The sequence below is a fragment of the Chamaea fasciata genome, unplaced genomic scaffold, assembly GCF_029207755.1.
Source record: "Chamaea fasciata isolate MVZ Bird 193981 ecotype frontalis unplaced genomic scaffold, bChaFas1.0.hap1 SCAF_14, whole genome shotgun sequence".
NCBI lineage: Eukaryota > Metazoa > Chordata > Aves > Passeriformes > Sylviidae > Chamaea > Chamaea fasciata.
The window spans coordinates 1,320,647-1,348,624 of record NW_027094099.1 but is presented as its reverse complement, the minus strand read 5'-3'; the positions used below and the strand labels follow the sequence as shown (position 1 = coordinate 1,348,624).

The 27,978-nt window shown below is 41.2% G+C and overlaps 1 protein-coding gene across 4 annotated transcripts in view; it reads right to left on the bottom strand.

The window, feature by feature from the left end:
* The window catches only part of HMG20A (high mobility group 20A), a 39,119-nt gene that overhangs the window by 4,840 nt on the left and 6,301 nt on the right, over positions 1-27,978 (bottom strand). For 3 of the 4 annotated variants that reach the window (XM_066196391.1, XM_066196393.1, XM_066196394.1), the window contains exons 2-9: positions 12,585-12,677; positions 10,368-10,515; positions 8,820-9,035; positions 6,613-6,745; positions 6,199-6,230; positions 2,034-2,109; positions 996-1,211; positions 220-363 (exon numbers count right to left, since the gene is read on the bottom strand). In XM_066196391.1, the coding sequence (XP_066052488.1) occupies positions 227-363; positions 996-1,211; positions 2,034-2,109; positions 6,199-6,230; positions 6,613-6,745; positions 8,820-9,035; positions 10,368-10,515; positions 12,585-12,673 (1,047 nt within the window). In that variant the 5' untranslated portion in view covers positions 12,674-12,677 and the 3' untranslated portion in view covers positions 220-226. The remainder of the gene's footprint in view (positions 1-219; positions 364-995; positions 1,212-2,033; positions 2,110-6,198; positions 6,231-6,612; positions 6,746-8,819; positions 9,036-10,367; positions 10,516-12,584; positions 12,678-27,978) is intronic. The other variant, XM_066196395.1, reaches the window with a different exon arrangement.

The window sequence follows — 27,978 nt, the reverse complement described above, 5'->3', positions numbered from 1 at the left end:
TACATAAAGATCTTGGAGCTAGAGGGACTGTCAGAGCCCTTTAATGCCGTGGAATACTTTCAACCCAATTTGACTTTCATTAAGACAAGCGGCTCCTGCAGCTTTGAGGAAGAAACCTTTTTGATTGTCCAGTCTGGTGATCGGCAGAGGAATGAGCAGCAGACCAGGTGCCAGAGGCACAGAGCAGACACCAGGAGCAGCCTGGGCGAGAACACTTACCCCGTCACTAACGCTCGAGCCTGTTCACCACGTCCCGCACCGTGGCGATGAGGTTCTCGTTCTCCTGTGGGTTGGCCAGGATAATACTGTGCAGTCTGTTCATGTAGGAATCAATCGTTTCCATCGTGGGGGTTTCCCCGCTGCCTGCGGCGAACACAGGGAGATGAGCCACAAGGTATTTTGATGACCACAGCAATTCAAAAAAGTTAACACTGTGCTAAGGGTAATTTGTGCCAACACGCTAACTGCCATAGCAGGTGATTTTGTTATGCACCACCTCTTGTGACAGATTCTTCTAAACCACGTCCTCCTAACTCCGCCAAGTGAGTAGTTCCAAGGATATCAGGACTAATGAAGCATGGTTCTCTTTGATTTGAGCCTCATAGTTGATTATAACAAACTCTATCAGTGGGGCATTCACAGAATCTAAGTGGGTTCCCTGGCAGCTGACAATACAGACACAGCCTTTATTTTAATCAGGGAACTTGCAAGTCCTGTCTCTTCTATTTAGTAACATTTTCATAAAACAAGTGAAGGAGAGCCAGGACTGAACAGGCATCTCACTTTATTAAGAAGAGTAAGAGCACTAAGAAAATAAATGTCACGTTGAAATAAAGCACTGACTCTACGCTTTCCCCTGCGTGCATTTTATTATTCCATTATCCCAGGCAACAAATGCTCAGGAACAGCCGACAGCACAGAAGCACAACAGCAGACCAAACGTTCTGAGCTCACATCATTCCACAAATAGGGGCAGTTCAATTTCCCAGCCTCACCTGGCAGCGGGACCCCAGAGAAGCTGCTGGTGAGTGCCTGGCGCAGGGTCTCCAGGTGCTGCTGCAGCACGGTGTTGCGGCTGCGCTCCTGGATCACGTCCACCTCCAGCTTCTCCACGGCCGTGCGCATGCTCTCCACGTGCTTCTGCAGCGCCGCGTTCCTCTCCTCAAACTCCATGTTGGATTTGCGCAGCTGCCGCAGCTCCGCCTCGCGGGCTGTGAACACCGACCCATCCCAGAGAGTCACAAAACTGCTAAAAACCTTTCCAGGACCACTAGGCCACGAGGCAGAATGTTCTGGAGTGCTCAACTGACAATTACAAATTGCGGTTTATAGACAAAAAGCATCACGTCACGGAGTGACAATAGCACCTACAGCAGCACATTATAAATAGAGAGAATTCCTAGAGAGACAAATCAGAAAACATTCAAAGCATCAGAATGGAAGTGAATGGAGGAATTGATTTGGGAGGAAGACTGCAAGACTGACTTCAATCAGAATGACAAAGCTTAGCAGCAGTGGTAAGAATCCTGCAAACAAGACACCAGTTACGAAAATAATTTTCTGTTGAGCATGAAAAAGCTATGTGGATCTAAATCCTGTTCAGTCAAGAAAGCCTTCAAGAAATCTGCCAAAAAATACTCAACTCTTGAGACACATAGATCTGAAATCCAAACAGAGCAACAGGAACTATATCAGTGTAATCTTCCACATATGGGGGGAAATAAAAAACTGCTAACCAGCCTGCATCACTATCAGGATACATCTTAGGTATTTCATAGTCCTATAGAACAGTAGACACAGCTTGGACTGGATGGAATAAATATCAGAAACATTCTCAAAAAAGGCTAATTTGGGAAGACAATGCCAGGAAAAACTGCGTTTCAGCCGCTGTGTACATACAGAGGTAAGGTAATAGCAGAAACTCTACCCAAGTCTTTACTTGAGCTGAGATGGGAGACTGCAAGGACTCCTCAGCATTTGCCAAGAACTTTGGAAAAGCAAGGAGGAAAGGGTCCTGCAAAAGTTCAAGTTACCTTTACTGTGATTCAGGAACTCTTCTGTGAAGATTGGAATATCAAAGACAGATCTCTCCTTTGTATCTGCTTCTTTCTACAACAAGAAGAGTAATAACACAGCTAAACAGTTTGTTTTCAGGGATTCATTTAACTGTTTTGATCATGAGAATAAAAGGCAAAGGGGACCAAAACCTGAGGCAGTTAAAAGCTGTATGGATTAAAGACACTTCCAGCTCCTACCAAGAAAGGCCAAAGGATGTGTCTTAGATTTTCAAGATATAGGTTTAATCAAACGTCATCATTAAGAAATAACATACAACATAACAAAATACAATCTTTCACCCTAATGGCATTATACAGGAGAGCTATTCAATTTCAAAAGCTATCTGAAGGCATTTGTATTTTTCACCATTAACCAACTAACACATTCTGAAATAGTCTTTACAGGATTATCAACAAACAGGAGACAGAGTGAGCAAAATGCTCAGTAAGCTTCATGGTTCTTGGCCTTTCACCACCAAAGGAAAAAAGCAAAAAACATTTTTAAATCACGAAAGGCTCTACAACTTGGTCAAAAAACTGTACAAAACATGATTTGACTCAAGGCAAAAAAAACCCTACTACAAAATACTTCAGTCACTGCTTCTAAATCAAGAGGAATTAATGCTTGTGAATCATAATGCACCTGAATCATTATAGACAAAGCCAATGCAAATTTGGTTTGATAAACTGCAGCAACTACAATCAACCTGTAACTTAACACAGAAACAAAGTTAAGCAGGAAAGAGTATCTGTGGAGAAGAAAAGCTTTTCACAACTCTCAAATACCATGGCTGATAATGTGCCACAAACTCACCACGCAGAAATGCAGCGTTACACAGGACTGGTGTCCTCCAGCAGACCACCTCAATGTTTGACAGTTGATAGGGGATTTCTGGCCCTGAGTTCAACTACCACCCTGGTGTCTGCCACACTGGAATGCCTGACAGACAGCCAAGACAGACAAGGCTAGATGGAGCTACAGCTACTCTATCTTTCCCGGAGGAGACAGACTGCCCATTGATTGCTTTCAAAGATAAGCTGGCTTTTATTGTCTGGCACAATTACAGTTAAGGAGCTCTGTATTTACTGAGTGAGAACTCAAACCTCACTTGGCCTGAATCAACTGAGACACACCAGAAACAGGCAAGACTGGAGGGAAGGGCAGCTCTTCCCAGCTCTGTGAGGCACAGGAGGGTTTACTTGGGGTCCAGGATCACACGTGCTTACCACCGGAGTTTCTGTACGTGCTGCTACAGGGCAAATGTCTCAAGAATGTATTTAGAAAGAGAAGTCACACACAGAAGTGTGAACAATGCATTTATTTTGTCCCAACACTGCCTAGATGGCTGAGAATTAATTTCATCCCAAAATCTAGGGCCTCAACATTAACGTGCATTAAGAAATGTTGGCAGTTATGAAGCTTGGTGAGAACACTTAAAGAACATCCATCTTGGAACATGCTAATTCATGCTCACCTGTGTGCAAAGAGCCACTGGCTCCTAGGGAATAGATGGAGGAGAGAGTACTGCAAAGAGAATATCATCTTCTTCCCTAGGATACAGGTTCTTCAGGTAAAAAACCAAAAAATATTAAGGCTTTAGATGTAACTGTCCAGCTTCCAAAAGGCAAGAAATTCTACTAAGCAGAAGAGTGATCATTGAAACCATCAGCACTCTCCCATTACAAAGTACATTACTCAGAACATAAAAAATCCTCTCGAGAGCCCTGAAGTACTTAAGCCACTCTGAGGTTCACTGAAGATTAAAATCCTAAGGCTTTGATTACCTCCTATAGAAAAGGACCCAGTCTGTTCAGTTCCTGTATCATTTAATCATCCCTCAAACCAAAAGAGAACCAAAATTGTTTTTACCATTTGCCTTAAATAAGATTGAGATGCTTCAAGAGTCAACAATCTCATCTGGTGATTAAAGCCAAGGTTGAATTTTGAAGATCCTGCAGCGAATAAGACTTGAAGTTCCTAGAGACTTGGTGAAGTATGTTAATGAGATAGCTGAGATTTTGGGAGGTTTCAGCTCACCTTTCCTGCCATGGTCAGGCTGCAGACAGTGGAAGAAACAGAGATAATAAATGTACTGCTGCACTAAATGTCCTCAGAGTAGGGCTTGTCCTCACGAGTCAAGCCCTGCTCTCCTCAACCTTTGTGCACAACCCTTTGAAAGCTTTCCAGTGGCAAGTGTAACTGAGTGCATGATGCCAGACCTACTTGGAAACAAGCAGCTGGAGGAAATAAACAATAACAGAACAACTGAGAACAATTATCCAGGGGTTTCCTCACTGCTGAGGACCATAGTTCTAGTATATATTGCTGTATGTCATATTTATGAAACCAAAATTTGAAGGAAGAAAAATGTCTTATTTCATGCCCATAAATGAGCTCAGGGGACAGTGTGTGCATGTTTTTCAAGGCAGTATCTATTAGAAGTTCTCTCTCATCCTTTATATTTTATTATAATAAGTATTTGAATTGCCCATCACGAAACATTTTAGAGGTCAACTCTGCGTACAATGTTTAAAATAACTTCAACACCGACTCTCAGAAACTACATCAGAAACACTTAAGCGGAGCAAGGGAAAGGAAAAAGCTTTCTTTGACCTTATTTTCTTATATTCTCTCAAGAAATAATTTCATCAGCTTGTCCCTGCTATTCACAAACACAGCAACAAAAGTCAGTGTGGACTTGGAGAAAGCAGCAAGATGACAAAAAGCTTTAGCCTCACTTCCAGTAACAACTCGAGTAGACACTTCTAAAAGCAATCTAAGTTTTTTCTGCTTATTCCCCACCTATACAGGATTATAATACTTGACTTGACTGCACAAAAGATGTAAAAGCACATCAGGTGATAAGCATGTGGGATTTGATAAATAAAAAGGTGAAAACCACCAAGTAGTCAAAGGCACAGTTCAGAGTAGGATGTCTGACAGGCTGATGTTCAGCTGTATCTGATGAAGTTTAAACACCCCACAGGGTGAGGAGAACTCATTTTTAACTGCATTTATGATGTGAAAGATCAGCAATGATAGCTTGAATTAGAAGGGTAAGAGGGAAGACTCCAAATTTGTAGTTTGCCACCTGTATAACTTAAACGTTATGTAACAGCCACAGTCAAGCTGAACTTGAAGCCTTTGGTTTTTGTACATTTAAAGACAAACTTGGAGTCAGTGACCGTAGAATCAGAAAACCTGGGGACCATGTGCTTCTAAAGGATAATCTCACTGCAAGCACTTCCTTTAGGAGTTAATAAAAGGCATATAAAAAACATGCTACCAAAACATTTCCCTTAAAGTGAAACTTACTTTCCTTCAAGACCAGCAGTTGCCTCTCAGCAGTGCTCAGCCTTGTCACTATTGTAATGAACACATTAGAAGCCAACTGGATTGCTTTCCCAAGGCAAAAAAAACCTCACAAAGAAAAACAGATCTTTCAAAAAGCCCTATTGCTTACAAGTGAGGAGGCTGTGTATAAGCAAGATTTTTTTCGTTGCTCTTTGTTTGCAATTTATTGGTAACCATGAAAGAAGCTCTGTGGCCCTAGGTAATACAACTGGAGAAAGGAGAGAGAAACCGCAGTCAGCCAGGACACACAAGATTTGTGGAAAGATGCCTGTGCTGCAGTTGATGAGCTCTATCTCCAGACATTATCATTCTTTTCCAATATTTACATATGCAGAGGGCAAGGGAGAGCAGGAGGAGGTTTAAGCCAGGGATTTTCCAATTTTCTGCTTTACCCATTTTCTTCTCAAGGAAGCCACAAGCACTTGTGTTACTGCAAAAAGTCAGTACCTGAAACCAGCCACCTAAGGTGCTAACTTGGCAGGTTTATTGAGGTCTCACACTATTTTTAAGTTCTTAACACTGCATTACAAAATACACCTATGTTTTAAGTGCACCCTATGCTCCATTTCATCTATCATTTGGACCTGCCTAAGACTTAGCAAATTTAATTTTGTCATACCAATGAGTGTAAGAATACTCAGTCGTTTCTACCTTTTCAAAACCTGCATTAGGAAGAGGACGAATTCACACTCAACTTCTGATAAACTGGGTTTTGACTTCACTAAAAGTTTTTTTTTTCACCTGGAAGTCTATCCACTGATGTAAATGTAAAATTAAAAGGTTTACCTCATGATCATGAGCTGGCTGTCTTGCTCCATCTGAAAAAGAAAACAAACAAGACAAGAAGCCTGTCAAAATAAACAAAATTTAAGAAAACAAGAACCAAAGAATTAAGACAGTTACACAACCCTAATTACACAATTATTCTATACAGACTTCTGCAGCTCTCCTACAAAGCCACAAAGAAGCTATGTCTAACTTTGATGCTCTTAAAGCATATCCTCCAACACAATCTAGACACAGTTAAACTCACATAAGTCTAATTCCCTTTACAGACAGCTGAGGTAAATGCCATAGAAAGAACACATTCAGTTTTTAACCAGCCTTTAAATCCAAGCTTTAAAGGAGTGTCAGGCTACACGACTGGCTGGGAATCCTCTATTGTTCTAGCTAGGCACATACTTTTGTCCCATTCAATACCTTGTCTGTGTGATTTGCCTTTTTGTCTGTCCTGTGCTTTCCTGCTAAAGACTTTGTAGGCTTCAGTCTTCTGATACTGCTCCAGCTCCCGCATGTAACGCTCCTTATCTCTGTCTGCTTCATCAAGGTATCGCTGAAACAGAAAAGTCCAAGAGTTTCAGGGAGTCTCCTCCCCTTCAGGAGGAAGGGAAGAAAAACAACTTGTCAGATGAAGTGCTGATCCATTTCACCTATGCAAACAGGAGAGGAGTGAAGGAACAGTGAGGTGCAAAGACGTAGGATCTCTGGATAAAATTACTGTACTCTGGTGTCCCATTTTCTCTCTCTTTTTTATAATAACTATTCAGTTAATGTTTTTTTGCCAGGCCTAGGAGTAGTTGCTACTAAGCTACTCTACTCAACTGAATGTTCCAGACCAAACACACCAGAATTCCTGCTCTGTGGCCAGGATGAAGTGCTGCCAAACAACAGCATCTTATCAGATGATGCTTCATGGTTCAGAACCATGACAGTGGAGTTGTTTTCATTCCCCACAGACAAAAAGCACCACCACGGACTTGGCACATCTGAGAGGTGAACAAAACATCATGGCTATTGCAAAGAGCAGCATTAAGATAAAAGAGCCTGGTTTTAATTGATGCAATCTATCTGCATTATGGTTAATAGAAACCTATTTTTAATTGATATCATCTATCTGTATTTTGGTTAACAGAAACCCTTTTTTATTAGCCTGAAGGTATTTCACACATCTGCATGACAGAATGAGCTTAGCTGGAGAATTCTATAGGGGAACTGATGAACTGAAAAACATCTAATGAAAGGTCACAATCCTTACTAATGGGAACCTTTCAAGAAAAAAAGTTGCCTTCCCAATTTTTTTCTTCAAATGAGTTTAAAATTCAATGAATGTAAGAACTAAATCAGCGAACCTTAGTCACCTGGTATTTTCTTTAGGTCATCATGACAAATACATATAAGTTACGACTTCCATACATTTGCAACACAGATTTGACCCTGCTGATGACAGTGGTAACATTCTGGATCGAGGTGCAAATTTGGTGATACTGGGTTGGCATTGCTTTTGGACATGTTATTTGTCTCTAAGATATTAATTCTTTTCTTCCGTCTCCAGCAACGTACTGCTGAAAGGCCTTAGTAGTCTTCCCTTGACCTGCTCTGAGTTAGAAACTTACAGCTTTACTCAAGGACAGATTCCCTGGGGATTTAAAAAGCAGCATACAGAACAGAGATTTGAACTCAATTTCCTTTTTCCTAGGTTCAAAATCTGCCTGAGACATGACAAGAATATGTTAAAGTGCAGGGGGGCAGATATCTTTTTCCCTTCTCCCCCAGCAGACATTTTCATCACTGCAAGACATCTTCTCCAAGGATGTAAATTTCCAACCTTACATAGGAGCAATCCTGACTTTTCTCTAAGCAACCTCATTCTCATTATCCCTGTTACCAAATCAACTGCTTTGCCTTGCCACATATTTTCCATTGTGGTTAAATCACAGTGCCTACGCACCATTTTATATCATCTCTGTAAATTGTATTCTACAAGCTTAGTAAAAAGCAACAAAAGGAAATCTTTGGCTTTTGTCTCATCTCATTTTTCATTACACCCTTAAAGTATTTTTCCAAGTTCAAGTATGAAGATTAAATTCACATGAGAGCATTCAGTTGCACTGGGATTTAAAAACTGCCTTGCAGTAATCTCCAACTGGCAACCAGGTGTGGACAGTAAGACACCCATTAGCAATTAACCCATTAACAAGGTCCACTCCAGAAAGCCCTAAAAATCAGCCCAAACATGGCCTTGAGCTTCATTCACTTACCAGATATTGCAGAAGGCCATAGGACTCCCCCTTAGGAGACATCACATCCTAGGATTTTGGCCTGACGAGTCTCAGATGTATCTGAGCTGGCGCAGCAGAGTTACACCCAGCTGGGTCACATGAACTGTGGGATGTCTCATTAGAGCAATCCCCCCATCCTGGATGTATTCTTGCATTACCCAGAGGATAGAGGTCTCCTGGAGGAGATGCTGTGGCCCTGCCAGGGTTCATCATGTGAACACGTGCCCCTCATTTCGAAATAACCTCCTAAACACAATTTCAACCAAAAGCCCGTGTCACCTTCCTCCCTAAACAACACTCCCAGTAACATCCATCACATCCAGCAAGGACAAGGAAGCGCAGAGGTACCCGTTTCTCCTCAGGAGGCAGCTTGCTCCACTCATTGCCCAGCATCCTGGTGATCTCTGGGAAAGGCACCTCGGGCCTCTTGGCTCGCAGCTGCTCCCTGCGCTCGTTCATGAACCGCACGTACCCGGTCAGGGGGGATTTGGGGGCATTGCTGTCTCTGAGGGGCTTCTTCCTCTTTCTCCCTTTGGCCCAGCCTCCTCGTTTGGTTCTTTGCTGCTGCAGAATGAAAACAGAAGACAATTCAGACGGAGTGAAAATAACCACCTCCTGGAGGAATGAACAACGTCATCAGGAGTACATGGTTGCAATCCTCTCCACGGACGCAGGTTTCAAACCCTACTTTAGAGCTATCCTGACTTCTGTCTAAACAAAGCCAAACAAACCTCAAAAGTAACTTGCAGTTTCTCCTAGTCCACAGGGACAACAAAACATTGGCATCAACTTCTGCTTGTAAAATCACAGGGACTGATAATCCACAATACAATCATCTCAACTAATGCAATTGCAAGTATTTTTTTATTACTTGTTTGCTTGCTTTTAGTTATTCTCACCCTCACATAGCCTCCCCTGCAAGTCATTTATCCAAAAGGTTTTCTTGGAGAGATTTTGTGTATTAGTTAATAATTGATAACTAATTATATTGCACCTTCCAGATCTTTGTCCTTCATGCACAATGTGCCCAAATGTGAGTGTAAAGGCAGCATACAGGCTTTTCTACTCTCATCTGTTCAGTAGATTGCCTTTCCCACTAATCCCCTCCAACGGAGCAACAAACAAACTCCAGAGGAGGGAATATTGTAAGATGTGTCTGGGGCACAGTGTGAGTTCACAGGAATAACATCATTATCACTCATCCTCTTGCTTCAAACTATTTCTACAGCAATCTCTGGACAACACTATTTTCTAATGCTACGTACATACAACTACTCTCAGTACTTCTAATCTTTCCCTAGATCAACATGTTCCTGCCATCGGGTTACTTTTTGTTGGAATTTTATTACTTAATTAAAAAAGGACCTCACAGCTGAAAAAAAAAATCTACAAGGAGGAATATCAAATACATCTATCAAAAAAAAATAAAACAAACCAGAAAACCGCAAAACCGCTTCCTAGTCCAGCTTCAGGTCTTCATGATTTAGTCACCAAAAATCAGTGTTGGATGGTACATAAGGTATAGCCTAAAGTAGTAAATGCAGTGGTTTTGAAGACATCAGTTACTACCAGAACAGTACAATGGTCTCATTTTGCTGGCTCACAAGAGAGAAAATAAGTTGTGGCAGTTGAACATTCAGTCCTGAATGCAGCACCAGCTTGTGGGCCCCTCTGGCTAAGCTGAGACCCATGTGCTGTTCTCCTCACATTCCAACTGCCAGCTATCTGTGTGCAGCTGTGCAACACAGGAGAAAATTGGAGAATCAGAAGATGAAAATTGCAAACGGATAAAAATTTGTGATCCTATTAAAAAAAAAAATCTGAGCATGTAAGACAATAAAATGACAAAATTCCATGCCTTTGCTTCATTAAAAAATTACTATTATTTCATCTCACCTCCTCCTCAGGCTTCTGCTCAGTGGTTTCAGCAGCATTAGAAGACTCATTTTGTTGCTGCTGAGCCTGGGACAAGTCCTCCACCAAATCTGGGTTATTCACAGGCTGGGAAGTTCCACCACTGAACGAACTCTCCGAATTAGCTAATCTGAAAAAGCACAGAAGTGGAGAACAAAAAATTTAATCATCATTCCTAAATCAGTTCCTCCCTAATCTTCTAAAACATGCAAAAATGTTGCAAGTATATTCATTCTCACACTAGCAAGAAAAAAAGGGATTTAAAAGTGATTTCTGAAGAACTGGCTGTTCCATCCAAGCAACCACTCTAAGTACCATGGTTCCTATGGACTTTCAGACCCAGTTTCATTTTTAAAGTGGCATTTTGTTTCATTTTTAGTGAAGCATTTGATTAAACAAACAACATGCAGGCAAGCGTACATTTGGATCAGAAACCAGACAGCGTGAATCCACTCTTCTTCCAAAGTAGCATAAGGAATTTGAAATTAAAAGTTTCATCAGCAACCAAGATACACCTTTCTGGACATGTTTAATCTATTTCTCCACAAATACATTTAGAGGTCTGTGATTGGGTATGATCTTGGATTGAACTGCACACAACTCCTTGTTCATACATGTGGGTATTTGAACACAAACAGGACTAGCTCCCAACAGGCTCCATTATTTCATTTCACTGTAAGAGTTGTATCAACCTACCTAGCTCCAAAACAAGGGCAAGACGTCTGCAGGCAAAAAAGAAGAGCAAGCATGCAGAAATACTTCTGAAGGTAGACTGATAGTGCTGAACACACATTTTGGGGCAACAACCCCCTGGACATTCTTAGCACTGTGCTCAGCAGGTAAATTAATGTAAGATTTTTTGACTCGTCTCAGATTCTAAACCCTTCTTGAGGCTAAAGAATGCTTGGCCGTACCCAGTTACATTCATGAAAATTCCTTTAACAGCAGGGTATGGTTCAAGTCTCCTTTACTCATTTATTCCAGTCTAAAGCTACCCATGTCTATGGCAAATTTTAAATATTCAAAATAACTGTTCCTATTGATGTAGACTACTGCTATAAAAATTTGATTTATTTTAACAGAATTGTTATTTGAATGCCCATGGGAATATCTGTCTTCAGAGAGAACTGCATATTTTCATTACTCACTACAATCAGCAATTGTGAGACAATTACTGGTAAAGACACAAGGGCTGGAGAGATCCACGGCTGACTTTGAGACACCAGATTGAGCTCTCATTACTGACAATTAGAGAGGGAGCAAGGGAACAAAGCAGACACCCTCCCATAAGTTAATTACATTTGGTATGTGTCAAAAAGAATAGGAACAACACAGCTTTTGATTCACTGATAGGGCTTGAAGGGTATTTCAGTTTTCCTCTCCATTCTCCCTTAACAGAGGCGCTTCTGAAATTACACCTACAGGAAAAACTTCATGTGATGCAGCCATTTGCAGCAAACATTGATAAAAGCTCAGCCAAAACATTAACATCTCTTAAACACAAGGCTAATTTCAACATGGACTTAATTTGGCACCAACAAGTTTGAAGTCCCAGATAAGTAAATCCAAATTCAGACCCATTTGAAGTGAAAGTGTTCACGTTCATTTTTACAGGGCTTTACCTGACTGCAAAGTCTGAATTTGACTGTTCGGTGCTTTGCAAAGCAGAAAAGAAGCTTCAATTATCAAAACACAGCAAGAATTCCATGTATTCTTGAAAGAAAGCTTCTCTTGGCATTGTAATTTTAAGAGGCAATTGTCACAGTTTGTAAAAGCAGAGTCGGACTGACAAAAATGAGATCTCAGTCTCAGTGATCAGTTTCAGACATTGATAAACAGTTTATCTTTAATTGAAGTCATTTACTTAGCAGGGACCACTATGGCCAACAGATATTTCCTTCCTTTCTGTCCCCAAAAATGTCACTTGTCTTAAGACTGAAATCCTAGGAATTTACCCTTTAAAGCTAAGAGATACTAAAGAACATTTTGTGAGCACTTCCATCAGTTCAGGAGAGCTCTGGTTTCACCTAAACAGAGTTCTGTGCTCCTCTATCCAAGGGAACGATGCAAGATTGAATTCCGTTTGGCTTATTTCTCTTTTTAAAAAATACTTAGAACGCCCTCCTCCCTCTGAAACAATTTCCCTGACAAGTGCAGAGATAATATCTACCAGCTGAAGGTGAAGAAGGAGTTGCTTACCCAGTTACATTAATTTCACTACCTTCCTTAGATCCATCCTCATCTGTAAAAAGTGGAGGAAGATTGGAGCCAGCTACCAAGTTCTCCATACCTCTGGGGAAAAAAAAATAAAGGTAAAAAAGGTTAAGTTAACTATGTCATTGCTTTGTTTCAGCAGCACTTCAATTCAAATATGGTAACACACCAGGAAGTTTTTACCCCATGAACCCATTGGCCACTCACAGCTGACTGGCTTCAGGACAGATCCTGTGGGCAGATGGGCTCAGGGACTGAGAACAAAGACCAGAAATGACACTTCAATTCCGAGTCTCCATTTGAACTGAGCCCTGTGCCAGTGCCACAGTGCTCTTGGAAATCCCTGCAGTTCCATTTTATACCTCAAGAGAAACCTTCATTCACCATACTCAGCACACAGGTAGGTAGATCCTGCTCTTCCAGTCCACCTGCCTGGTTGGTTATTCCTCACAGTGCACCCTTCACCAGAGGTTTGTGTTGACCCCAGAAGAAAAGTGAAACCAAGTCCTCCCTGAAGTTTCAAATTAGGACCGTACTAATAATTCCTTGTCCAGATTTTCACAATTAATCTATGAGTGCAGTTGGGCACTAAGTAAGAGAACACAGCTATTTAGATTATTTTACCTTCAATTCCATAAAACAGTTGCTGAAGCAAGTGGTTTAAGGACTGTGTATATCTCACTGAATACAAACTGCCCCCAAATTAGAAGCAGTTCCATTTGTAACCTTGTGGCATGTAACAGGAATTCAACGTGAGAGATGAAATTCAAAGCTCGATTAATTTATCCCCTTCCTCACTAAAATACAAAACTGTTGTATTTTAGTGAAAAAACCCAAACAAAACCAAAAAGCCTTAACAAACTCACTCTATGATTATGAGTTGCCAGTTCAGGCCATGTTGAAGGGCCATACTACCTAAATTCCGGTTCCTTCAATTTCAGAGTCACCTTTGAAGAGCAGCAGACACTCAGCTCGATTACTGCCATCCCTTTCATGCAGTACACTTGGGCTTTGGGCCTCGAGGGACTGAGGAGAGCTATCACCTTGTACTGCTCTCTCCTGTGTTGGTGTGCTTTCCACTCAGCATTGAAATCCAAGTGATCTGAGAATAAAATCCTGCTCCATGTCCTGAATGTCAGATGTGTTTCCCACATTCCAGCCCAGTTCTGAATGTGGATGGTTTCTACGAGCAAAGGTCACTGCATCTTTTATCTCATAGATTTTGCAGATCTCTATCACAAGTATGACATGGATGACATTCATCCTTTTCTCTTCTGCTTTTCCAACTGCTGAGATCCTTAACCATCCTTAAGGATTCCATCATCCTGACTCCTTATCTAGAAATTAATTAAAGCTAAGCAGACTACTCCTAGGTAGTAGAGACATTGATCTCTAGCAGAGGAACACCTTTACTTGTGTACAGGAAAGGTTGATCCAGGAGCGAAGACTCTGGATTCCTGCTCTGCCATTACAAACCAGGCACTGAGAACAGTTTTGGGGGCTCAGAGCTGTGGCACAGCTGGAGACTGACCAGCCAAGGGCTTCCAAGGTGCTCAGAGATCTAAAGCACCTGGCCTGATAAGGGATGGTGAGGGCAGTGTGTTTGCTCAGCCTGGCAGAGGGGCCAAGGGCCAGTCTCACAGAGCCTAAAGCTACTGGGTAGAAGGAGCAGAGCTGACAGAACCAAATTCTCCTCAGTTATATTGGCTTTGCAGGTTCAGCCTGGACACCAGGAAGTGTTCCCACAGAGGTGGAGTCTATCCTGGCAGATTTTAAATGCTAAAAGCTCTAACTGACCTAAACTAGTGCTGGCAATAGTCTTGCTCTGAGTGGGAGGCTGGACTAAGATGACCTCCCTCCAGATGTCCCCTCCAAGCAACATCTGCAGTTCTATGAATCACCACTCCACATCATGGGATTTTTTCAAATACCAGCATCTCTGACAGGAAAAGAAAGACAACTCAAATAAAATAACACAGTGAGGAGAAGTAGTGAGATACTCTGGTGAAACAAACAGGATTGTAATCCTTAAAGAAGGGAGTGTAAACAATACGTCCTCACACAGTTAAGAATCTACACACACAGAAAAGAAACTACATAGAGGGTGGGACTTTATGTATCACAAGAAATCTGAAAATTCAACTGATTTTAGAATTATGCTCTTCACTGCTCTGGAAGCTGTTTAAGCACAGCCTCTAGACATACAACACAAATGCACTTTTTTATTTAACCCATATGTTTTAGATAGTAACTCTTTCAGATGATTCTGACCCACATCCTAAAGAAAAAGTAACATCACTGAATTGACAATGGCTTCTAATCAGTTCCAGAGAAGAGAAGACAAAACAAAACAATTCCCCTAAAACTCACAGAGAGCAGATGGGACCCTACACAAGTCTTTCAGCCCCATTTCTCAGGGATAACCCTCCCATACTCCTGCTCCAAAATCACTACCCACTTAGTTCCAACTCCACTGCACAGTTCCATGTTTATTGAAACACTTTTTCAGGTGTTTTCAAACTGAACTAAATTCAAGGCAACAGAAACAATGTACACTCAGTTTTCTAATGGTTTGCACATACACCCTATTTTCATTTTTTAACTATGTCTACCCAAATTCAAACACAAAACTGAAACTGCTGTTAAACTCTAAACCCTTCCAGCCCTACAGTTCAATGCAGGGAAGCATCTCCTCCAAATAAAACTAATTCAAACTGGAATAGCTCTGAGTTCACTGCACTGCTCCTCTACTGGCTGTGGTGGCTCAAGAAAGCAACCAGCTAAGCAGGAATAGAGAGACTGATTTATCCATTAACAGCAGGATTTAACAAGATTCCAAAGGTTCAACACATACACTAGCATTAGTTAAACTTCTGTATGAGCCTGGAAGAAATCCTACATTATCAAAAATGTGGCTTAATTTATCCTTCCCTCTCTTCCCTGATCAATCATGAGTTCATGACATAGAAAGTGGACAACAGTATTTTCTAACTTTCGGTTTAAATTTTTCAGCTGGATACTTTGGTTGCATGCCACAGAGATCATACTTGAACGAAATTGTACAGTGCACCAACATGGCCTGACAGAATTACTCAGGAAATGAAAGACAAACATTTACAGCATAATGATCTAAGTGCTACTACACACATCAAGGATCAAACAGTAGGTAATTAAACATCACTCAAAACCAGAATATGGTTTAAATAAACTTTCTTAGTTTCTTCTCACATTACCTTTTGTAGGCCACTATATGTAATTATTATTCTAGTAGTAAAGATAAAGTAGCTGAGTTACATAAGCTACCACACGATCACATTTCTAATCACATTTGTACAGCAGAGAGGAAAAAACTCAAAAGCAGGTAGCTTTCAAACCAGGGTGAGAACAAATCCGTGGAGCAAGACAGTGACTCACTTTTCCACACCATTACTGTGGCTGCACTGTTCACAGCACGACTACAGGACAGCACATGTAAGGACATGACAAAGCTCAAGGGCCTTTTATACGTGCTACAAATGAAAGGGAAAATTTGCCACATTCAACCTTTTCGTCAAAGCATCAGAAAGAGCAAAAATGCCATTTAAAATGTGCAAAGAGTTTTATCGAGCAAAGCACCACAGCACAGCAGCCCTGCATTCTCATTTGCCGGGAGGCAGCTGGAGGCAGAGCAGCACGGCCACACTGTCCCCACACAAGCCACAGCAGCCCTGCCTCCCCCCCGGGCTCTCGTGGCACAGCGACCACTGCACATCCCAAACGTTCAGGGCTTCCCAAAAGCCAGCCTGCCGTGCCTGTGCATGGTCACTCACCACGGGAGTGACCGGAGGCCAGGCTCTGCAGGGGCTGCACAGCTCTGGTCACTAACAAGCCACTGTCACATGCAGACTGACTTCTTCCTCATCCCAAGGCCAGGCCAAGCCTGAAGATGCCCCCTGTTGGGAAAGATGATCTGGCTACCTAAATTACAACAGATGATCCATCTTGGCTAGCCAATTTTTTTGACAATTTGAGCTTTGCACCTTGGCTAAAGGAACTCTGTAAAACAGGCTTGATTATTTTGATAGTAATAATTGTAGTTACAGTAGTAATACCTTGTATACTCCAATGTGTGCAAAAATTATTGAATAGAACAATTTCTAGTATTTTAGTAGTTCAACAGGATGGGGGAGATATTGGGAAAGGTGAGACAGGAAAAACCTACAAATATGATTGCCTGGAAAGAAATACTGAAAATATAAAACCTGTGAGTGAAATAGAAATGAAAGCTAGCTTTGAGATGTAGGCATGGCAGGCAGGAAGACAGCGATTAGCTGGTGATGGGTTGGGTGATAGCAAACAAAGGGGCTCGAGGATTTAGCCCCCCAGGGTATCAGGGAAAAGGTAGATAAGAAAAAGTTGCCTTTAGAGTTCAGAATACAGAATGATACGGTAATATAGCAGTTAACATAGCATGATTAACTCTGGTAATACAGCAGTTCTCATAGGCTGCGTGCAAAGTTTGTAGGTTTTGTATCTCGTGCTGGTTGGTCACTGTAAAGTAGAATATTCAACACAAAAGGAGATATAAGTAGAATATTCAACACAAAAGGAGATATAATGCATTATAACGCGGTCCTCGCTCTCTTACCTCTTACTTTACTCCTCTTACCTCTTACCTCGCCCTCTTACCTCACCTCACTCACCTCCCTTACCCTGCTCTCACCTTTTACCTCTCTCTCTCTCTTTGGGGCTTCCCTTCAGCCGAGGCTGGAGGCTGAAGGCCAGGCCCTTTTACCCACCACCCTTGCAACAAAACCACGCGTTTCTGCAAGTGTCTCAGGTTTGCAGAGCTCCTCTCCCTGCCGTCCCGTCCACGGATGATCCTACAATCTGGTGCCCAACGTGGATGATCCCACATCGCTGAACACCAGGGAAAGGACAAACAGCCCTTAACAATGTTGTCTTTTCAATGGCTACATTACAATAGATAATCTTAGGAATAATAAAAAAATAAATTACTAAATTCTTCAGCCATCCAATTACAAGGTAAGATTATAAATACATACTATTTATTACGGTTAAGCATATTTAAATATGAAGTCAGCATCAGAAATCCAACTCACAGGCTGATTATAAAACACTGCAGGAGTTCCAATTACCTCATCACCAGATCTAGTTTTAGAAACAGTTACTGCTGAGTGGAGAATTTTTCTCCTCGAGTGTCTCATCCCCCTTTGCCAAAGTAAATAAGTGCAAATTTTACCATTCAGAGGCTAACAGATTACAAAAAAAAAATCATCTGCTACATCACAGAAGAGTCACAGTATTCCTTATCTCAGAATGCAAAGAACGTAAATTCAGATGATTTACGGAGAGACAAACCCACAGGACCATCACTTCCTCTGCCTTTCCACACGTAGCCAGAACACCGGGAACAAAACTGAAGTCCATCTCCTATTAAAGCCACTCTGCTTTTGGAGCTGTCAGAGGAAGTTCAGGTTCCCTCTGACAGAGCCTTTTCTTCCGTCAGGCTGAAGCACAAACATGTTATCCAACACACATCACTGCAAAAAAAACCAGATTTGACTTTTTCCCAACAGGCAACTCACTAGACAAAGGGTTTTGTGACTAGGAAAACTGCAAGCTCAACCTAATGGAACAAAGGTTTTTCTGTCAAACCAGAAATTATATACCAGAGAACAGCCAACTGCTTTTATTTTTACTTCTTGCCAGTAAAAACAAAGAAACACTACAGACCAAAATAGAGATTTGCAGGAAAAAATTCCAGAGTTCCACTGCATTTCCAAGCAGCTTAAAGAAAGAAGGGAAAGATGTAAAGCTCAGGTTTATGCTTAGTTTAATTGGGTTTTTGCAGCAAACATTAACAAAGCTATTCCTTACTCTGCCCTTAAAAACAGCTGTCAAACATCTGCAAACGTGTATTTTGAAAACACAAGTGTTCGATCCTCCATTCTACTCCTATTTAAAGTTTTAGGATGAGGCACATACAATACATCTCTTATATATTTATATATATGTATGTATTTATATATATATATATGCATGTGTTTATATATATATATAAACACCCTGCTGTTCTCTGGAATGAGAGCCACAGGAAAGGCACATACTCAACTCTCCAGACAAAGGCAAGAACAGCCCCACATCGATTCTCTCCCTTCAAATACACCAGTGAAATTCTGCATTACCAATAAACCAGCATTTTAGATCACTTCAGGGAAAACAAAAGCCCACAATAAGATGAAAAAGAATTGTGCTACAGATCCCTGGAGTTCTAAAACCAGTAACTGTGGTTACCTCTGGTATCCAGAGGGAAGGCTTTGCTATCCAGCCCTTCACTGCAGGTATTACATATGTATGGATTAGAATAGTTCATTTTATTCTGAATTAACTTTGTTCATGATAGCATCAATTGCCATTTAAACTAATACCATTAACAAATACAATTCTGCAAAACTTACTTAATTCTCATGTTACAGATCTCACATAAGAGAATAAAAAACCATTCAGATCACAAAAACTAAGTCTCAAATCTTGAGAATTTTTATTTTTCATGAATTACTCTACCTCAAGTAAGTCCAATAGATGTCTGCCAGGGATGGGACAGGGTTTTGTAATCTGCCCATAAAAAATGTCTTCTGAATTTTCACTTACTACGGGCAACTTCGTCTACTTCTTCACCTGCTCTGCCACTTGACAAGTTCTCTGGGATCTGAGGGCTTTGTATTCCACAGGACAAGGTTTTCCAGGAGCTCCTTTCCCATTAAGGAGGTAGAAGGGGTGCCCCATAATACCCCACAAGCAGCAGCTACAGAGTGTCCCAAAGAGCACCTGGAGCACAGACACTTCTCAGAACAGAGCACCCATAAATCACCAGAGCTCAACAGACCCCAGGTAACTTCCCCAGCAGGGAGCAGATGGTTATTGCCCTCCAAAACTGACGTTCCATTCCTCTGATCATTTGTGTCTGCAAGACTCAATCACTCACTGTTTGTGCAATGCAAACAGAAAGTGCCATGAGCAAAGCAGTTTATTAAAAAATGTAAATGAACAGACTGAAGTTTTTCATGCTGTTTACCCAGTTCAAACATTTACCAGCATCACACAAGTGAAACAAGAAACAGTATTAATTAATGCTTGAGGAGTACTTTGATTTAAAATGCCAAACAAGTATTCTGAACTAGAGATAACTGAATGCCAAGGAATCCTGATTGTGACTGGCCAGTGAAATGCAGTCACATATCTGAAAATAAAATAATTGAAGACTGTGTACAGCTGATGAGATTGGAAAGTTGTTTTAAAGCTATTTTAGCACTTGTGCTCTCACAGAAGTTGTGAGGGAGTAGAGCATATACTCCAAGCTCACTCATACTCTGCCAGAGGAAGCTCTGGCTGCTGCCACAGGGGAACACAGATTGGAATTTTTCATGCACATACCCACCAAAACAAGTCATGACAGCCATTTGACAGAGTATGGGGTTGGATACTTTGGATGTGAGAATATACTGAGAAAGAGATTGAGTATATACCCAAAAGAATGACTCACCGCAGGCAGCATGACCCAACACAAAAGCATCTACTCTGACCTCAAAAGCCACAGAGACAGCATGGAACTGGATATTTTAAAAGCACTGATATGGGTACAGGGACAAAGGTTAGAGGAAATGAAGTGTGGGAAGAGTCAGTGATTCTCACACAAAACAAGCAGCTCACTCTGCCTCTTTTCAGAGAACATCCATCTTAGGAAAACATATGACATGCCAGCTCCATACATTTTTATTCTTATTTTCTTGCTGTTACCATGTGTTATTCCAACATAAAACAATGAGTTTGAGCACTCAAATTGGAAGAAATCACAATTTCAGATAGCCTTAGTTGTGTAAAATAACAGGCACATAAACCCGAACAACAGAACTGCCATTAGCAAATCCTTTCTAACAGCAAGAATCGTGAAGAACAGGTTTGGGCTGTTTGTTTCTAATCTGGCTTTAAAACTCTCTGGTAAATAGTTTCATATCTATCAGAAATTAAAGTCTGGAGGTACATTGCATGAAGTGTACCAAAATCCCTTTTCAGCCAAGGTTCTTGCAGTGCCACTTGGTACCATTGGCATCACAGGAGAAAAACTGTAAAGGCCTTGGAAACACACTGATGGAAAAACTAATAAGGAAAGTGAGCACAAAAGAGCAGACAAGAGGTTCATGTAAGCACCAATACATCAGTGGACACTGCTTACAAAACATTGTCTGGATTCCCGAAAAGAAAAGAAACAGAAAAGACAGCCCAGTCGTGCCACAGCATGCTCTCCAGGAACAGCAGACAGCTCCTTTGGCCACCGTTAACAAGATTTGAAAGCTGTCTGAGCTCACAGACAAAATGTGTTAAAATGGATATGAGAGGAAAAGACTACACCAATTAAAACAAAATCAGGAGAATTAAAAAAGACAAACTTTATGCTCTAAACTAGGCACACACCAGGGTATCCCTCTCAGAACCAAAGGGAGGGCTCACAGAAATTTTAAAATCATACAAAACCCAGACAATTCCACGGCTCCAGAACAGAATTAACTTAAATCAACAGCAGAATGCAGACAAGTGAGAATGAAGCTTTCTCTATATTCACCTTCGTCCAAAAGTAAGAGAAAATAACAATATTTAGCATCATGAATGGAAAACAAGGGGAAAAAACAACAAAAGCATACACCCACTAGAGTGGTCTGACTGCTCTCCAGTGTTAAGCAGTACATACGAGATCCATGTGAGAGATGGGAATATGCAGGCAGAGGGCACATTTTTGGACCACCTGTAGCACATGTGATGAAAATAGCTCCATTTGGAGCTGAAGTAGGATTGAGAAAAAAGCATCCATGCCAGCAGTGTGCCTAAACATCCCAGGCTGAGTGCCTGGAACAGCAGCTGGACATTTGCAATACTGCACCTGATCCTCCAACCATTTCCAGTAGCCCAAAGCAACTGCTCTGAGGGCAGTGGTGAACCTCCTCCTGGAGCCTCTTCTTTGTGCACCTCCTGTCCTCTCACAGGAGACATTTCCTTGCCAGATTGTTGGCAAGAAGACAGAAGTAGTGAGGGGCAGAAGAGCAGAGTCTCACAGCCTGGAGCCAAAGAGAACCTGGGAAAAACACATCCAAGGCTTTATCTGCTCTTCCAACTTCCCTCTTCCACAGCTGCTCCTCAAATGCTGGAAACAACAAACTGCAGGTGGGAAACATGCACAAGCTTTGAAAAGTAGAGTTGATCTATGCACTCAACAAAATGAGCCCTAAAAGAGAATGTAAATCTTTTTAAACAGGTTGATGATTGAACAGACATGAGGATGGAGGTCTCTCACAACACATCTTCAAGCACTTGCACTTGGAAAGATTCCTGATTTACATTGAGTTACAAGTGTTCTGAAAGATATCTGGCATTCAGGTTTGAGTATTTACCATATTTAGCAAACAGCAGATTTATGCTGCTTTGACATTTCTTCTGCATGATTTCATTTCTATATATATTTAAGTAAATATGGTTCCTCTGAGCTAAAGCAGAAATATCATCCCAATACCACTATACATGGGTAGAGGTGCACAGCTGGTTTAAAAGTCATAAAGGAAACATCTTCAAGCCAAGAATACAACCAAACTTCAGAAACAGACTCTGAAGCACTACAAACCTTAACCTTTATTTTGGACATCTCAACTAATTGTTAGTCTTTGCTTGGTTTCTGAGATCTCATGTCACTCTGAGACTCTGACCTGAATACATATCATGCAATTCTCACTGCAAGGAGAAATAAGAACTAAAGTCTTTGTGATCCTTGCAAAAGGTCAGCAACATTGTGGTTTACACAGCATTAAACACTGGGAAAGTGGAAAAACATTTCTGTTTTCAAAAGGGCTACAACACAGATTTCACCTCAGTATGATATCATAACCTGAAGTTCATTGCCTTGAGCAGAAACAGACAAAGCCAACTGGTGGAAAACAAGAGTTCAGGCACCTCTGTCTTTTTTGATTTGTGGAGCCTAAACATTTCACAAAGGAAGTGCAAGCACAGGAAAGTTGCTTTCTTTGATTACCTTTTGCACTCTGTTAGAAGTAAGCACACAGATTAGCTGAGGATCAAATACCACATTTAATCCCCAAAGTTAGCTCAAGAGCTTTCTGAGTTAAACAACTGCCTTCTTAGGCACCAGTGCTCCCTTTTCATTTAAAAAGACTCCTCTGAAAAAGCACTCATGTATATTTTGCTCCTCCCTACATCTCCCAAAATAAAGGCAAAAAAGCATGATAGTGCCTTTTAAACGTTATATTTTTAAAAGTAAAAAGTCTTCAGATTTTATGAAAACTTCAATCATAATTGAGCGTATAGATGTACTAAGATAAAACATTTATTACAGTAATGGTAGCTTGTTTTTCCTGGTCTCCCAAAACAGCCAATTCCCAGCCTGGAACTGTTTCCTGACCTCTAAAAAGGGTCATCTATGTATAACTCCAGACAAAATATGGCCACAGCATTCCAAAGCTCCCCGGTAAGACCAGCCAAAAGAACTCAGGAGGTTCAGTTCACATCTCAGCTGAGCTTTGTTTTTCACGACAGAACAGACACTCAGAAGGAAGCGTTAAGCCTTGAGCTGCTGGAAGCAGCACACAGTGACCCTGCAGCAAGCAGGACAGCCCCAAAACACCAGTCACCAGTCCCACTGCTGCCTCGCCAGGAACAGCACGGAGTGAACCTCAGAGCAGGGTGCACTGTGCAAATAAAGAACCCTGGGAGAAGATACTGCACCAATCTCTGCTTAACACCTCCCATCCACAGCACAGCAAGCCCGGGTCTTGGAGTTTAGCATGTAAGAAACCAGCAGCTTAATATTTGAAATTGTGCCAAGCAACCAAGCTGTTTGAAATTCCAGTTGGTAAAAATTGTGGCTTTTGACAATTGAAGTGTATTTCATTTACAGCTAACAGTTCAATTAACAAGAAGCAAAAACATTCATTCACTTCACAATGAAATTTTCTTCTACTCAAGTATCCATGTCTTAATCAGCATGAACTCATTTGTATTCCTATTTAAAATGCCTTTCTCAATAACACTTGCTGACATCACCCAATAGTTACACATCTTATACATAAATATCTCCTAAGCACACAAAAAAAATTCTGAAGATTCCAAATGGTTTTGCTGATTAAGATCCATGCAGCCAAGCACATGTTTAGTCACCATTTAGTTAGCTTCTTTTTTGGCTGTCCCTGCCCAGCTGTAGGAGGAAAAATGGAAACAATGTGAGCAAGGTCCACATTTTCTGCTACACTGAATTAAACCTCCTCCCAGAAATCAAGAAATACATGGCTTGCATCATTCACATTTAACAATTCCAAGTTTAGACCAGAAGTGGCTTCTAGAGGTTGTTTGATCCCAAGACCTACTCAAAACCAAGGTGAATGTCATCTTTATGGCAGACGCCTCATTACACTGTCTGCCTCAAATCCTGATCAACACTGATATAAACCATCAAATGCCCACAACTGCTTTGGTTTTTTCCTAGGAAGGTGACCAAGAGCTGAAGAAATAAGCACTGCTAATTCTCAGGACAGTGATGGATGGAAGTCAGGACAAAAGCAGCTGGAAAAGCCCTTCGAGTGGCCACAGGAACAGAGGTGTATCAGACAACACCTCCCCCAGTCCTGACGAAGCTGCAGGGACAGGAGAATAAAAGGACACTGCAACAGAGAGAAAGTTTTCACTTTATTTATCTATTAACCAGAAAATCCATCGATAACAACCTCAGCAAGACATCCAGGCTCATCTCTCCTATTCGTGAAGCTACAGCTGGACTTCCAATATGTCGCTAATCAAAGACTCCCTCACCCTCTGAATTAACCTCGGATTTACTCTCAACTCCGAGTACAATAAGCAGTATTTACCCCAACCCAAACCATTCCAACAAACTTAAAGAAACAATGATGAGCTGCCACTTCCAAGAAGAGTCCTGTGTTAGGCTCACTTCACAGAACCCAACTTCCAGTGATTTCAAGTAGGTTTAATTCAGTAGCAGCTTTAAGCAGGTTCTTTCTCTTGTCTTCAAACGGAGAGCTTAGCTCAGGGCTGCTGTGTCTGCCCCTCCACTAACCAGTTCACGTGTTCCCTCTGTCCTTCAAGTGGAGGGCACAGAAAAATTAACTGCACACACTTTCACAAGATTATAGGGACAGATGACTGAGAGACCAAGAAGATATTCTAACATCAAGCCCTTCATTGCATATACGCAAAGGAAATTCTCATTTCTAGCCTGACAGAGGATATATTGTTATCTGCATGACAAAAGGGCTTTAAATCTTAAAAGAAACAGTCAGCACTACATGAAAAATTGAAGAGACATTCTGTGCCAAAGCTGGATTATGAATCACCAACTAACACTCCTGCCACCAGCAGCATGAAACCATCTTTGCAGTGATACTCAAGCCCCACCTGAATAACCACTGCAGTAGTCAACACATTTGCAATCCCCCTCTAAGTTCAACACTCAAAAAGCAACTGATTTCTCAACTGTTTCACTGATTTGACACTTCTCGATTCTTTCAATAAATTGCCATTCGAATTCTTGTCTGGTTCTGTCCATGCTGTCGTGCTTCTTTGCATTTCATTTACCTTTTAAACTAAATTGCTTAGCGGTCGCAAGTCACAGCAGATGCCATGAAAAATCTGATCTGCAAAACCTCCAATTGCTCAAATTCCTGTATTTTTAATTACAATGGGAAACAAATACATCCACAGAACTGAGATGCTAGCAAGCAGTTCAGAAGCAGAGACATTCAAGTCTCAAACCCACAAATATGACAGATACATTTTCTACTACAGACTGACAATTCATTTGAGTAAAGTTAATCTACAGGACAGACCTTTTCTAGGTTAACTTTCAGGGAATATATTGCAGCATTACCACAGTCCTGACTCATCATTTGCCCAGATTCTTCTGCTGATCAGTCCCTGATCCACATGGACACATGCTGGCAGGAAAACACCCAGGCATCTGAGTTAGAGACCAGCAGGTCCCTACATTTATACACCATTACTCAAATGTCTCCACAAAAAGTCAATTATGGACACTGAGCTGACAATCAGTACTGATCTCAGACTTGAAAATAAAGAACTGTGCATCAACAGAGAAAAAACACTTCTCTCATGTCATTCCCAGAAATCTATCATATAAACACACTAAGACAAAAGCTGAAGGTTATCTTTCTTTTAAAGTACCCAGCCTTTGGTATGAATTGAAATCTGTCTTCCCACTCTTCCTCACTGTAAAAACATAAACCTTTTGTATGTGGTTATTTGACGATCAGTACTTTTCCATGCAGCAGCAATGTGAGAACAAAAACTCGAGGAAACGTGCTGAAAAGTTCCTTGTGATCGGTTATTTTCTGCATGCCTTGCAAACCCCTCCTGATAAATGTCTGCTCTGTTCTGTAATTCCCTTGAGAAATACTCTGTTGAAATGACTTTGGGACAGATGTATGTTTGTACAAGTGGCAATAACATTATATAAATAACTTGCCTAAAAAATCCAAACATGTAAAGTGGATTTCTATAGAGAAAAAAGCAAGTAAGCCATCTGTAACAGAGTTCACAGTTTTTCATACTTGCAATGAACTTCAAGTTTTTTAAGGTTATAATAATATTAACAGAAAAGATTTCTCAAGTAAGAAAAGTATCTTTGATATTTGGAAAATTTTCACATCCCTACACATTCAAAACAATTCACATAAAGTCTCACAGTCTAAGTTTCATATGTAGTTAATAATTCTGTAGCTTTTTATATCCAAATGTAAACAGAAAAGCAATCAAATCTTACATCAACACAAAGACAACTTTCGTTAGCTTAGCAGAAATACCCGCAAAGTTTTTGTACTTTCCCAAAATTTCCTGGGCTAGAACTAAAAAAGTTTATTCCCTTATAAAAAAAGCTGCAGTAGAGCCACAGGCACAGGCCAGAGGGGATGACTCTGATCACTGCCACCCATTTAATACCAGGCACTACCCTCTGCTAAGAACCAGAAACACAGAGGAGTTCATACCTTTATCAGGGTTATCCAGTCTTGTTTTAAAGTAAGAAGCATCCCTGCAGCGGCTGGCCCACGGGGCACATACACACACAGTAAATTTGGACAACTTCTCACTGCAGCAGTCACGTAGATGCTGTTATGATTTCACAGGTTGGACCCTATAAGCTAAGAGCCTGTATCAATAAACTCTGATGAAGCTGTTATTTGATAAAGGTATCATTTCAAGAAGTTAACCAAAGCTGCACCTGCATATATTTTTAGGAGTCCAAATATGCCTTGAACTCCTGTTCAAACTGATCTTTGTGGAGTGTGCCAGCAGCCCTTCCTGAATCCCAAAGCAGCTGCAGCAGTGCCAGCTGCAGGACACACGTGTCACACCCTGCCTGTCAGGATCCTTCTGTACTCTCATTTGCACCTAAGGCTCAGCTCCCTCACTAAAGGCTAAGCTTCCCAAGCTGGAATAGCCAGTCACCTCCAACACCTCTTCATGTCAATGCTTCCAAGGAGGCTTTCCCAGCCTACACCCATCCAGAGCTACACTCCTTTTCATATGACCAAATATCAAGTCTGGTTTGCTTGAGTACATTTTTTAAAAACAGAAAGGTGAACCAGGTTAGTCAACCGCAACTACTGAAAAAGCACTTGTCACATTACCTCTCCACAAATAACCAAGAAGTTTTAAATTGATGACATTTTGCTCATAACCATCAAATTTCAGCAAGCGGTATGAATCATGCGCTATTTGTTACTTGAAATTGACATTTAGAAAGCAGGGATCAAACTAATATGATTCAGAAGCTTTTCTCTCACTTTCTCTTTCCTATATTTGGAGCTTAAAGAAAAAAATTCTTGTGCTCCTACCTTTCACGTAAATGTTTGGTGTTAGTGAACAATTTACAGCATCCTGGTGATGTCACACGATTTATACACTGCTATCAACTGACACGGAACGGCAAACTGGCAAAGTACTGGTGCCATAAGTTGGAAGAGGCCTGAAAATTGCATTTCTCTAATGCTCAAGCTTTGCATATTTTGAAACAACCCAGATCTAAGGACAGCTTTCAAAGCAGTAACTTGCTGCTGTACAGAGAGGAAGGTCTTGCCCTCTCTCCCTTTCTCAGCTGGTTACAGCAACCTCCAGAGCTTATTGGACATTTCACAGAGCTACTCAACTCTCCAACTCTTCCCTTTGGGAGAACCCCAGGAAAGCCAGAAAGCTCAGTATCTTCAACTAGACACAGCTGAAAGGAAGGGCTCAAAGAAATTCCAGAGCTTATTAACAAGGAATGTGCACGGGAACTCCCACTGCCACGCGT